Here is a 13,931-nt window from a genome sequence, read left to right on the forward strand (position 1 = left end):
AGGACGGCTGGAATTTTCTCCATGGGGGAGGGTGGTGTAATGCGGGCGTAAACGGCCTCGCGGATATGACGTTACGGGGGGAGGGGTTAGGTCACGTGGGGGAGAGGGGTAAGCCCTTAAGGGCGGTAACCGGAAGAGACGGGAAGACAGTGGGAGAATAAAGACAGGAGGCCACGCAAGGCAGAGGGTGGAGAGTGGCGCGATCGCCACGCGGTGGAACTCGGCACCGTCGGCCAGCGGTGTCCGGGCACGGGTGCAACGGAGAGCAGCTGTGGGGCTGCAGCGAGGGCAGCTGAGAGACTGCACAAGGGGGGGAAAGGCTACGTGAGCGACGCCTGCAGCGGAGCTGCATCGGGAGCGGGGAAAAGGCTACGTGAGCGACAGCAGCTGCTAAGCTGCCAAGCGGAGGGCTCTGAGCGAGGGCCGTGTGGGGCAAAGTTGTAAGAACCCAAATAAAGGACAACGGAGACAGACAACGTGGAAGAGTCATTTATTACACATATATAACCTTGATGTAACAGCTCTCTCGCTGGTTCAGCAGTTCCACTGCTGGATAATTTTTTCCGCCCGAGGACAACCGCTTGTTGCGATCGAAACGGCGTGATATATTATTTTAATTTCGTTTTATTTTTCTACCTACGTGACTTTATTGAAAGAACCAAAGAATATGGATTCCTGCAGTCACGAAAGCTTCAAATCAAGAATGTTCTACCATGTTAAATACAACTTGTACGTTAAATGTATAGAATGGGGAAAAACATTATGTAGCGAGATAAAAATGGCGGGCGGCTCAAGCCCTCTGCCTCCCCACTGGGGGCTGGGATAAACCATGTGACCTGGTACAAGACGGCGTTGCATATGTAGGGGTGTTACGGGAGGGCAAACAAACACACAAGGGGTGTTTGCGCCTGCACGCGTAAGGGTGCCTACATCCACGTCCGCAACGGTTAGCCCTAGGGGGCTGTAACGGTGCTGTGATCCCACCCCTCGGGGGGGAGTTGCTATATAAGGCGGGGAGCCGGTGAGCTCGGGGTCGAGTATTACAGCTTAACCAGCGAAGAGTGAAGACCAGCAGGATAGGCCCTAGGACTCCCCTGGCTCGCTGTCCTTCTAAGGACCGACCAGGGCAAGCCAGCGGCGCGGCTCTGAGAGCCCAGAGCCGATGCTCTTGTAAGAGCCGATGCTCTTGTAAGAGCCGATGCTCTTGTAAGAGCCGATGCTCTTGTAAGAGCCGATGCTCTTGTAAGAGCCGGTCTGGTTGGCTAAGGGTGCCTAGATCCTAGCTTGGCCAGAGCGGGATCAGCTAGCCTCCCCTAGCTCTCTAGTGGAGGACCTGGGAGCAGACTAGCCGGGCTAGCGCTAAGGGTGTCTCCCTATTAGACGGGTGAAGAGGCCGTTACCCCTTCAAGTATTGTGTTCTGCTCTTTGGTTGAATAAATAAGTGTGCCTCCGACTACGTCGTCTACGTCTCCTTGAACTCACTACATATATGGTCTTTTGCGGCAGCAGCATCATAATCGCGAACAGTATAGTTAGAGTATCTGTACAGGGCTTCTTTATGATAAGAATCATAATATGTATTTATCCTGCAGGAAACCGATGAGCTATGAAGCTCTTTTTCACAGATGTCCAGTAAGGCCAGAGGAGCAAGTTGCAACAACAAAGGCAAACTGTAAATGTCAACCATGAATGGTCAAGCCACAGGAAGATGCAATTGGTAAACTGTACCTCAATAACTTTTGCGCAAAGTCAAATCCTCAGTGGGATAACCCGTGATAGGCAAGCGTTTTGGTGCATTTGAAACACGACATACAATAAAATGTTAGAAAAAGCTGAAAACGTAAATGAAAATAAAATTTAAGTAAATGCAGTTGAAAAATCTATTTGAATGAGAGAAAACCGAAAGGTACAGTAACTCCTCACATAACACATGGTGTGCACACGTGTTTTCGCTTTTAACACAACGCGGAACATGCACCGTTATAACACAGTATTTGACCGGTTGACAACTACTTCCTTGAGCTATGTGGCTGAGTAACGCGGAATGATACGCTGCTTCTGTCCACCTAAAGGGTCGGGTCCTAGAGTCAATGAGAACATAGGTGGTAGAATGGCGATGCTATGGAGGTGAACATTCTTCGGTGGTTCCAAAACTTTGGGGCAGCTAGATTCAATGAAAGCTCAACTCTGGCTGGATGATGTCTACAGTTGCTTGCATTCTTGTAATGAGAGAAGCCTGTGAATAAGGTAAACGCTAAGGAGATTTTGTGTCACTTTCCTGGTTACAGATATTCTCAAACTTCACTTCAAATGGGCAACACCCTCCTACTCTGCTCTGTCCAAAATCTTCACTCATGATTCCTCCACAAACTCCTGGAGGTTACCTCGCTCTCCCTCAGTCCGAATGCTCCTCCTGCTTCACCCTGCTTCCATCCACCTGGAGGTTGGGTCTTGGAGTAAAATCTTCACATTCCACCTTCACTCCTGGCCATGTTTTAAAACTGGGGTCGTCTTCTGGTTCTTGTTCCATGCGAGATGGGCTTTGACTTTCACTTCTCGATTCCACCTCCTTCTCCTCATGGATCTTCTCATGCCTCTTTCGGCCTTCGGAGTCTGCAAATGCTTTACCACACACAGTGCACTGAAAGGGCTTCTCATCCATGTGTGTTCTGTGATGAATACGAAGCAATCCTGAATCTTTAAATGCTTTCTCACATATGGTGCATTTGAAGGGTTTTTCACCAGTATGTGTTTTCTGATGTCTATCAAGATTCGATAACCATGAAAATGTCTTTCCACACACAGTGCACTTGAAGGGCTTCTCTCCTGTGTGTATTCTATGATGAATACGAAGAGATTTTGAATCTTTAAATGTCTTCTCACATACAGTGCACACAAAAGGTTTCTCGCCTGTGTGTGTTCTCTGATGATCCTGAAGAGTTCCTGACCGTGTAAATGACTTCTCACAAACAGTGCACTTGAAGGGCTTCTCACCAGTATGTGTTTTCTGATGGCTGTTTAGATATGATGACCGTGAAAATGTCTTCCCACACACAGTGCACTTAAAAGGCTTCTCACCTGTGTGTGTTCTCTGGTGAATATGAAGAGATCCCGATTCTTTGAATGCCTTCTCACATACAGTGCATTTGAAGGGTTTTTCCTCACTGTGGGTTTTCTGATGGCTGTCAAGATGTGATGACCGTGTAAATGCCTTCCCACACACAGTGCACCTGAAGGGCTTCTCACCAGTATGTGTTTTGTAATGGCCGTCAAGGTGTGATGACTGTGTAAATGTCTTCCCACACACACTGCATTTGAAGGGCTTCTCACCAGTGTGTGTTTTCTGATGGATGTCAAGATTCGATAACCATGTAAATGTCTTCCCACACACAGTGCACTTGAAGGGCTTCTCGCCTGTGTGTGTTTTCCGATGGCTGTCAAGATTCGATAACCATGTAAACGTCTTCCCGCACACAGTGCAAATGAAAGGCTTCTCGCCTGTGTGTGTTCTCTGGTGTATTTTAAGATATGGCGATTGCGCAAATGCCTTCCCACACACAGTGCACTTGAAGGGCTTCTCTCCAGTGTGAGTTCTGTGATGGTTCTTCAAGTTGCTCATCTGATCCGTGCTGTATGGACACTGGAAGCATTTGTGCCTTTTAATTGCAGCCTGTGCCGAGTCTCCCAGCTCCATGTGATTGATCTGCAGATATATACATACGTATTACACACAATATATAGGCTGACCTCACTTAGCGTGACCCCATAGAGTGCCGATTCCTTATAAACACTCTTTGCCCTAAAGATTTTTGGCACAAAGAAAATTTAGAAAGCACTTACAAGTATGAACACGCAGAAGCGCTGGCTGAGAAAACGTTCTCGCCCCCATCATTCACTCAGCCAACAAGAGGGACGCACGCTCTGAGCCAACCAGATAGACCCCACCTCCCCGTCATTTGATCATCACAATTCGTGGTCATGATTACATTTCATATTATTACAGGCAATCGTCATGCTAAAATAACTAGAACACCTCATAATGATTATAAAACGGTCGTTTAAAAATGTTGACCTTCAACCATGTATACATGACACTCTCCATTTTGACTGGGATATGGTGAGCATAATCCACGTTTTTGAAAGTGCTTGGACATACTTTGGGCACCAATCCCTAAATATAATTTACAAACATGTGCCCTGATCGTCCACCATGGTTTGATCAGCATATTTCTGAATTAATAACAACCCGAGACATAGCCTGGAATAATGCAAAAACATCAAATAAACTCCCAGATTGGATTACATATGGAACACTAATAAATATATGTACTCGACAAGTAACACTCAACATTTTCATACAGTCATCAAACCATTCTAAATTCACAAAAAAACAAGATTCTTCAAGCAAGCATTCAATCCAATTGAAAACAAAGGAAAGTGAAATGTTCCTACAAAATGCTATCGCTGGATGGCAAAGAACTTGTTCACAAAACAAGACATTGTTAAAAGGATTTAAATCTCATTTTGGATTAACAGAGTATATCTTTGAAAAAACACATCAGAGTAAAATCTCTATTCTTTAATCGGTTACTAAAATATTAAAAAATATTAAAATGACAAACTACTATCCAAAAAGTGAAAATGTACTGTAGACAGGAGAAAAGCAGACGGTAAAGTCTGGTTTTCAAAAGGCTTACTCCATCACCACTGCAGTAACCTCTATAAAGGCCGATACTGCTGCGTGATATTTCTCAACCTATCAAAAGCCTTTGATACTGTTGACTATGATATTCTATTCACAAGACTTTGTCAAATCAAATTTTCAGACGGACTTTTCTAAAAAATTACATAGTGATAATATATCTGACACAAATATTCAAATAACAAAGGGTGTTCCACAAGATTCCGTGCTGGGTAAAATTATGTTCTGATATTTAAACAATCTTGAACTAAACTTGAATCCCTCGGAATTAAATCTCTTTGTTGATGACAGTATCATGCTTGCATCAGGTAAATCTCCAAACGAAGTCAAACAGAATCTACAACATGATTTCGACTTAATTCAATTGTCATTACTAAAATTGCTAATAAATCGGAAAATAATTAAATTCATGCTCTTTCTTCAAACAGGCAAGTTTAATTATGTTCACCTATTACGGATATCAGAAACAACATCATTGAATAAAAGAAGTGCTTCAAAGACTTGGGTCTATTTATTGATTCAAAACTTACATTACAACCCCATATTGATCACATCTGAAAGAAAATCTAAAATAGGATTTTTATACTCATTGGTTCTTTCGGTAAAGTCACGTAGGTAGAAATAAAATAAAACAAATCACGACGTTTCTATCGCAACAGGATTTTTATATAGAAACAAACATATTTTCCCATTCGATTGCACCTGCAAATTATTGAAGCTATAATTCTAACACTTTTTGAGTACTGTGATGCTGCTTACAGATCAGCTAATAATGAAACGCCAAACAGACTAAACCCGCTTCATCATTCTGCTCTTCTATTTGCAATGGATGTGTAATGACAACCTGCGGTGTGACCCTATTGTCATACCCAATAAGTCCATCAAATTGCCTTTTAACTGTCCCTATAACAAGAATTGGAATAGGTGACAAAGCCTTTGCAGTTGCAGCAGCAACGTTTTGCAATAACCTTATTTCGTCATTAACATCATAAATCTTCCTTCAAAAAGCAGAAGATTGGTGCTGGATACAAGAACATTGGAAAATGTGATTTGTAACTTTTATCCTTACCCATGTGTAATAGAGTTCACGACTCTTGGACGCCGGAGTTGGAGGCACACGGGTTTATTCACACAGCACGGTTGTGGCATACAACACTAGAGGGGGGTGTCGGCCCCCTCACCCGGCTAGCTGGGGATACACGCGCTAGCTACTTCCTAGCCTGCCTCCTAGTCCTCCTCTAACGGGCTAGGGGAGGCTATCTGGCCCGACACTGGTAAGTCGGGCCCGGTACCCTGAGTCCCAGACCAGCGCTGACAAGAGCACCGGCTCTGGATCTCGGGACCACGCCGCTGGCTCGGTCCTGTTCAGCCCTGATAAGGACGGCGAACCAGGGGAGTCCAGGGCTCTAGCTAAGACGTCTTCAGTCTTCACTGGTTAGCTTAACAAGAACCCCGAGCCCTCCGCTACATCCCCTTTTATACCCAACCCCCCGCTGAGGGGTGGGGCCCCCGGGGGATCATAACCCTGAATCAGCCCCCCCGGGGTACCTGGCGCGGACGTCGTAGAGAGCACCTCCCCGTGCACTCACGTAGCCCCGCCCACTGTGTTTGTTTGCCATAAGCTGCCATGCATAACGGGCTCTCTCTCTAACACCCCTACACATGTATTGATAGTTCAATTGTAATGTGCACTTTCATTGAGGGGCTGTGTTGTCTTGGTTTGGTCTGGGACTTTTTCTTTTACTAGCTTGCCCAACACTGCATTTGGTGTTGAAAAATCGCCACAAATTGATGTACTTATGCAAGCTGTACTTAGATTTGTTGAAATGTACTTACTTATCTTTCATATACGTTGCACTCCTATCGGTGTTTGTTGTTGTAATTTCTGCCCTGCCCCTACTGGAAATCTGTACAGACGGATCATAGGATTCTTCAAGTCTAAATAAAAATTCTGATTCTGAAAGTTATCGGTCAATCTGCCTCCTTTCCCAGTGCAAGGGCAGGTTCTGCCCACGTGCTGTTTAGCAGGTTGAACCCAAGGCTGTACAAATCACTAATCACAGCATTTAGGGTACACTCTCATCAAATGTTGCAGCCACTCAAATTTTTAAGACGATAAGAGTCGCCTAGATCTGGCCGTTTAGCCTGGTTCTGAGAAAGTGGGTCAGTGAGAGAGTGGGTGAGCGAGTGGGTGAGTGTGTGAGCAAATGAGTGGGTGGGTGAGTAGATGAGTTGGCAAGTGTGTGGGTGAGTGGGTGGGTTGGTGCGTGAGTCAGTAGGTAAATTTGCTGTTTAGACTATTTCTGAGCTAGTAGGTGAGTGAGTAGGTGAGTGAGTGGGTGAGCAAGTGGGTGGTTGAGTGATTGAGTGGGTGAGTGGTTGAGTGGGTTGGTGAGCAAGTAGGTGGGTGAGAGTGGGTGGGTGAGTGAGTGAGAGAGTGGGTGACCGAGTGGGTAAGCGAGTGGTTGAGTGGGTGAGCAGGTAGGTGGTTGAGTGGGTGAAAAAGTGAGTGGGTCAGCGAGTGGGTGGGGGAGTGGATAACTTGACCTCCCCCCACCATCTAGTTGCGGCCGTTTAGCCTGCAGGATCTGTGCATTTCGTGCTTTGCATACACGACAAGCAATCAGAATATTATTCATACTGGAAGAACCCGATGAGCTATAAGGTTCTTTTTCACAGATGCCCAGTCGGGATGGGTCAGAAAGTTACAACAATACAGAAACACGATACGAGTGCTATTAGCTTTTTTCTCAGAAGCAATCGGGCGACAACTGATAGCTCAATAAAGGGGCCTATCCTGTGTAAATCGATAGCAGCCAAAATAATCTGAACGCATCATGGGACCTCCTTTGCCAGTACCAAAATATGATAATAGGGTTTTCCCCTTTATTTCTGGCAACAAAACAGGTGTTAAGAGTTGTTAAAACACCAAACTGAAACCTTTTACAAGGAATCATGTCTGCATTAACCACAATACTTGTAGTCAGAATACAAAAAAACATACATATTCTGATAATATATGCATTGTCTTTGAAACGGATTGGTCCACACCAGAGACAGCTTTCTTTTGAGCCTCGTCTCAAACGACACCAAAATGCGTACAGCACAAAGACAATGCAATATCAGAGTAATGGGAGCTCGGGGCGAGCATCTACATCATGGGACCTCCTTTGCCAATACCAATATATGACAATAGGTTTTCCCCCTAATTTTGTTTGCATTCTGACCACAAGTATTGTGGTTAATGCAAACATGATTCCTTGTAAAAGGTTTCAGTTTGGTGTTTTCATCTAACACCTGTTTTGTTGCCAGAAAAAAGACGAAAACCTATTCTCTGAACACACGTTTCTAAATGTGGTGGGGAAAACCCGTACAAAAAATCCAGGCAACTACGAGAACATGGAAACTCCAAATATACAGCATACATCAAGCTCGGGCGCGAACCCACGACCTCCTCCATACCAGACGAGGAAGATAACATCACGCCAACGTGGCGCCTCTTTAATAAACACATGTTCAAATTGCAAACGCAGTGGAGGGATCTACGGATAAAATGTGCCACTTCACAAACGTACATTATTGTATTATTAATATTGCAGCTTTATTAATCACACCAACATGTATCATATGCTTTAAAGTGGATGTTAAAGATCGCTTTGAAATTTATATTTGACGGTCTTCGCCCCCTTTGCCGTACAACGTTGACATTTGCTTTTAGAAAACCTGTAATTGTATGGGATGCTTTGGTGTTGTCTGTCCTTGAAAAAATGCTTCTTAGCTCAATGGACTAAACTCGGGAAATAAACGTTTGAATCTTATTCTGAAAGTATATTGTCCACACGTTCCAATGCTAAAAAACTAGCCGAAAGTGACTCAATCGGGAATACGCGCAAAAACATCGCACCCACGACTGCAAAAAAAAGACTTGTCAGAAGACACAACTCGAGTATCGAGACTCGGTGAGGTAGTCAGCCAGGTTAAGACAATTTAAACAATTCAAGCAAATCAACCAGGCAACGCCAGGAGGCAAGCCCTGCATGGTTAGGCCCCATATCGTATTGTTGCAATGTCACAACCTGGACATCGATCCATAGCTGCTACTCAATTGATGCCCCTACGAGAGAAAGAACAAACCAAGTTTTACCTGGGTAAACAACTATAACAACCACGATGTCAACATCTCACCTCGGATCAAACCGAGTAACGAGAAAAGCGCTGCGGCTCCTGGAGTCTCGTGACGTCACGCGAAAACGCGTGCCAACGATTACATGACGTCACTGGTGAAGGACACCCTCTTACCGCATAAATTATTTTAATGATTTTTACGCCATGTATGGGCGTGGCTTTGCTCACAGGAATTTGCCAGTAATCGGAATCGGCAGTGAGCAAGCTGACATGACGTCACGCACCGATGGCGTCACGCTGAGTGGGGACGTCAGAGAGCGAGGAGAAAGATGCTGTGTTGTGTTTTTCGAGTCGAAGTTTATTTCGATTTCTTTCGCATTTCTCCTTTTATTTTACAGAGTTCCGTTGGGTGCGTGAGCTCAGCAGCAACAAAAACATGAATATTGTAATAAACAAGCACAATGCAAGGTCCTTAAGGGATATTGCACAGCTGAGTGTTGTGTGTGGTCTGTGTGTACACTGCCTAAACTGTGTGTGGAATGTGTGCGCCTGTGTGTAAGTGTATCTGTGTGGGAGCGGTAGTGTAGCATTTAGTGTGATGCGCTACGAACCCAGCCACCTGAGTTCGATTCTAGCTCACGGCCATCACCAGTGGCGATTATCTAACCAGGTCCTGGTACTCTACTTGGTCGATTGAGCCTTAAATACGTACCTGGTGCGATGTGTAAACATCGCTACGAGGGAGACAAAGGCGTCCGGGCGTGGCCACCTCGTGTGCGGTGCCACCCTTCATAGGTGCTCACAGACAGCACTTGCCCAACAGTCTTTTACAGGCTATATGGGGGATCTTTGTCTTGTGTGTGTCACATGCTGATTTTGGTTTTGATTCATCGTCCTATTGGACCTGGCAGTCATCCGAAAAAAATATCCAATGTGCTGAAATATGAAGCTCCAAAGCGTGCATTTATATATTCGTCAATTCTGGGGATAGGGTAGGTAAATTAAATTTTATTCAACCTTCATATAATCTACGCAAAATCGAGTGCTGCCATCTTTCTTTTTATCGAACACTACTAATGGACCCCAAGGGTTGGATGATGGTGAAATCACATCGGCCTTCAACATATCATTTACACATTGTTGGATTTTGGTTTAATCGGGTACACTTGTAGGGAAAACATTCTGCCTTAAAGAGCAGTGACACACCTGTTGAGATATGATGCTTGGCTAAATTGGTGCTCCCTAAATAAATAATCTCGTGATTTACTAAATATACCATAGTCAAAAGTTTATTTGTCCAAATTTTCCTTCTAAATATCTGAAAAGAATTATGCTCTGATATTAAATTATTTTCTTCACGAGGTCGATACCGACTAGTTTCCAATAAACTGTAATGGAATTGTAATTTACATCCGATTTACTATCTGTATTTTCAACCATGCTACTGTAGGGCACGACGTCCACCCCACCGCCCTCGCTAGGCAGGTGCGGCGCGACGTCTGGCCGTTCCGCTCCCTCCTCCACCGCGTCGGTTGGCTCCCGCCAGTCCCCCGCACTCACGCCCACTCTGAGGGACATACTCGTGCTCCTGGCTTTGGAGCCACACGGAGTTAGACCACACGCCCCGTGCACACCCAGCTATCGCTAACACAGGGGGGCACGAACGCTCTCACACCTGCGAGCGATTACCTCTTAACGCACGCGCACGCCGCGGCCTCACGTTCACTCTCGCCGCGCGTTCCCCCACGCAGTCGCTCTACACAGAAATCACTGACACCACACCTATGCTCTGTGATAACTTTTATTCTCGGCGCAAATCACGCAATACCCGGGGGAAATATTTTGCGAGAAGAGCCTAGCCTACTGCTGCCTAAGTCCCCAGTCACTCAAACGCCCTACCACGTACCTCGTAGCGTCGCACGGACGCTGCGGACGGCTCGAGAAGGCAGGACAGCAGTGGGGGGGGGGGGGGAGCGGGAGTCTTGGCAGCCAAGATGTTGAATATCTCGTTCGAATGGCCTCAGGCTCCCCTTTTATCCCCCTGACTTCAAAAGCCCGGGGTCGTGTTGTACTGCGCGGCCAATCGTGCGCCTACCTGTGATTACAACCCGTTTTCCCCCCTTTTTGCCCTTACATGTGAAGTATTGGAAAATGACGGCAGGAAACTCCTTGACGGGAACACACTTCTTTTATTAAATCTTGACTTGTAACAATACAACGCGTGGCCTCTCTTCTTCACAATGCGCTTCTCTTGACTCTGGATTCTGTGCTGCCGGCTCTCTGTGCCTCGTGTAGACTCCGCGCCTCGGCTACACTCCTCTCTCGCCTCGTGTAGACTCTGCGCCTCTGCTACACTCTCCACTCGCCTCGTGTAGACTTTGCACCTCTCTCGCTGGCTACACCGTATGCATACTCGGCTCGTGCAGACCTTCCTCTCTCGCTGGCTACACCGTATGCATACTCGGCTCGTGCAGACCGTTCTCTCTCGCTGGCTACACACTACACATTACTCAGCTCGTGTAGACCGTTCTATCTCGCTGGCTACACACTATACATTACTCAGCTCGTGTAGACCGTTCTATCTCGCTGGCTACACACTATACATTACTCAGCTCGTGTAGACCGTTCTCTCTCACTGGCTACACACTATACATCACTCAGCTTCTACTCTCCATTACTCTCCTCTCCGGGCTCTATCTCTGCACCTTCCTCTTCATTCTTAGATGGTTCCACTTCTGCCCCCTGCTCCTCTGTGCATCACCTTATATACCCCTTCTTCCCGGGAGGCGGAGCGGATGCGGACCTCAACGTCGGCACCGCTCCTCAGTTACCCAATCCCCACGCGCTATCCTTACGATCCGGTTCCGCTCAGCGCGTGTTTCCACTCCCCGACCAATCACACCGCGCTGCTACCCGATCACTCCCTCTGGGCGCGTCACCGGCACACAGCCAATCAGCAGCACTACCCCCACCCGCGCACTGACGCCTGCTCCTCCCCGTCAGCGCGCGTCACCGCACACACACCCGTACATACGCGCTGGCACACGACATATACACCCAGCGCGTATCACCACTACATCACCCCCTCCCACATAGCTCGCAGCCGGCCCGGCTGCTAACAACAACCAACCGCGACGATAAAACGACAACCAACAAAAAAAAAACCCCGTAACCCCCCGAGTGTGCCCCGTAACATAACACAACAACAACAACAACAAGAATAACTATGTACAGATTGACAATGAACCCGAAAAGTCAACAATAACACGATACGAGCAAATTCGAAACGAACGCGCCCCACGTCCCTGCGACTACACGCAGTGACGAGGCGCTCCAACTGCCCCGATTCCTCACGAGGCAGGTCATGCAAAGTAGCACGACCTGGCGCGAGTCCGTCTGGCTGGTCCATCGTATGGGGCGGGACACTGACGACCGTCCGGCGGTTCCGGCTGCTCCAGACGGCGCGGAACGGGCCTGAAAGGGCCGGCCCCGCCGCGGAGATCCGGCCGCCGGTGATCGGCAGCTGTCAGTTCCGAGACACCTGGGAGCAGATCAGGCGAAAATACGTGTGGATCAGGCAGAGACATTTCCCCCTCTGGGTCGCCGGTCACGTCACACGCCCGGCCATCACGACACAAGGGGAGGCCATATGGAGGCGAGAACGGTTTCAGTCGGGAGGGGTGAACGTACCACCGGCGCTTTCCCCACTTTATCTGAACGCACTGGGGCCGTGCAACGCGCACGACCTCCACGGGTCCCCTCCACGGTCTCAACAATTTAGGCGACGTAGCCAAGGGTGCCTGAGGGCAATGCAGCCAGGCCCTGTCACCTGGTTTCCATTCGTGCATGGACACCTTCCGTGCCCGCAACCGTTCATTAGCAATTTGGCGAGCCCGCGAATTAAGCCGCGCGGCCTCCCTCGCCTCTGTCAGCTTGTGAATATTAAACTTAATATGTTCTGCCAAATTAGAATTAGTTCGTGGAGCGGACAGGCCAAGTTGCGTTTCTATTGGCGGGTCAGCTTCCCGACCGTACATCAAATAGAATGGGGAAAACCCCGTAGCTGCATGGGGGGCCATTCTATACGCGGCAAGGACTCCCGGGACCTGCAGGTCCCAATCTACATGTGCCTCGCACACCTGCTGGCACAGCATGGAAGTCAAGGTTTTGTGGAGTCTCTCCACCATCCCGTCAGTCTGCGGGTGGTACGGGGAGGTACGCACCTTCTTGGTACCCAACAGATCGCACACCTCTTGCAACAATTTACTCGAAAAATTTTTACCTTGGTCGGTCAGCAGGCGTTCGGGAGCCCCCTTGTCCAGGACATAGCCCTGGACGAAGGCATCCGTCACAGCCGCTGCCGACTGGTTAGCGAGAGGCCACGCCATAGGCCATCGGGTAAAGTATTCGACCCCCACTAACAAATATTTATTCCCTCTCGGCGTGACTGGGAAGGGCCCCAAAATATCGAGTGCAACGAGCTCGTTGGTACGCGAGACCTGAATAGATTGCAGCGGTGGATTAGCTGCCACGGCCGGTGGTTTACGCCTGGCGCACTCAACGCACCCCTTCAGAATATGCACCACATCACTTCCCATTCCCGGCCAGTAATAGTCACGCTGAAGCAGGGCAAGCGTCTTGTTAACTCCCAAGTGCAAGAGGCGTTCGTGTGCCGCCAAGACAACCCTCCCCCTCACAGCGGAAGGCACCACGAGTGCGTTCCGCCGGGACAAACTGTCCCATTTCAATAACACGCCCCGCTCAAGTACATAGGAGCCGGTACGCTCCTGGTCCCCCTCGGGACCCCCAACCTTGCGGCGCAATGCTAGCAGCGAGCTGTCCGCCATCTGGAGGCGGCCCCATTCGCTGAGCGACAGCGAGAGCAGCGAGTCCCGACCCTGAGAGGCAGTGGAATCATCCCCGATCGGTGCGCCCGCTGTCGCAGCCAGTGCCCCCATCTCCCCCGCAAGCGTCGGTTTACAGCGCGCCGATCCCGACAAACACGCGCATTCATCACAAGGCAACAACCGCGACAAGCAATCGGCATTCGTGTGTCGCAACCCTTTACGGTACGTAGTCGTAAACTGATAGTCCTGGAGGACTT

General features: G+C 48.1%; 1 protein-coding gene across 2 annotated transcripts; it reads right to left on the reverse strand.

Moving 5' to 3' along the window:
* Positions 1–485: 485 nt before the first annotated feature.
* Positions 486–8,958, reverse strand: LOC144950574 (uncharacterized). Of its 2 annotated transcripts, none has more exons than XM_078880711.1 (2): positions 8,847–8,958; positions 486–3,703 (listed from the first exon to the last, which is right to left on the reverse strand). In XM_078880711.1, the coding sequence occupies exon 2, from the start codon at positions 3,692–3,694 to the stop codon at positions 2,396–2,398; it is 1,299 nt and encodes a 432-aa protein (XP_078736837.1). In that variant the 5' UTR covers positions 3,695–3,703; positions 8,847–8,958; the 3' UTR covers positions 486–2,395. The 2 variants fall into 2 exon arrangements, with proteins under 2 accessions (XP_078736837.1, XP_078736838.1); XM_078880712.1 differs by having other exon boundaries at positions 8,888–8,957.
* Positions 8,959–13,931: the final 4,973 nt, after the last annotated feature.

This window comes from Lampetra fluviatilis, chromosome 58, assembly GCF_964198595.1.
Source record: "Lampetra fluviatilis chromosome 58, kcLamFluv1.1, whole genome shotgun sequence".
NCBI classification, from domain to species: domain Eukaryota; kingdom Metazoa; phylum Chordata; class Hyperoartia; order Petromyzontiformes; family Petromyzontidae; genus Lampetra; species Lampetra fluviatilis.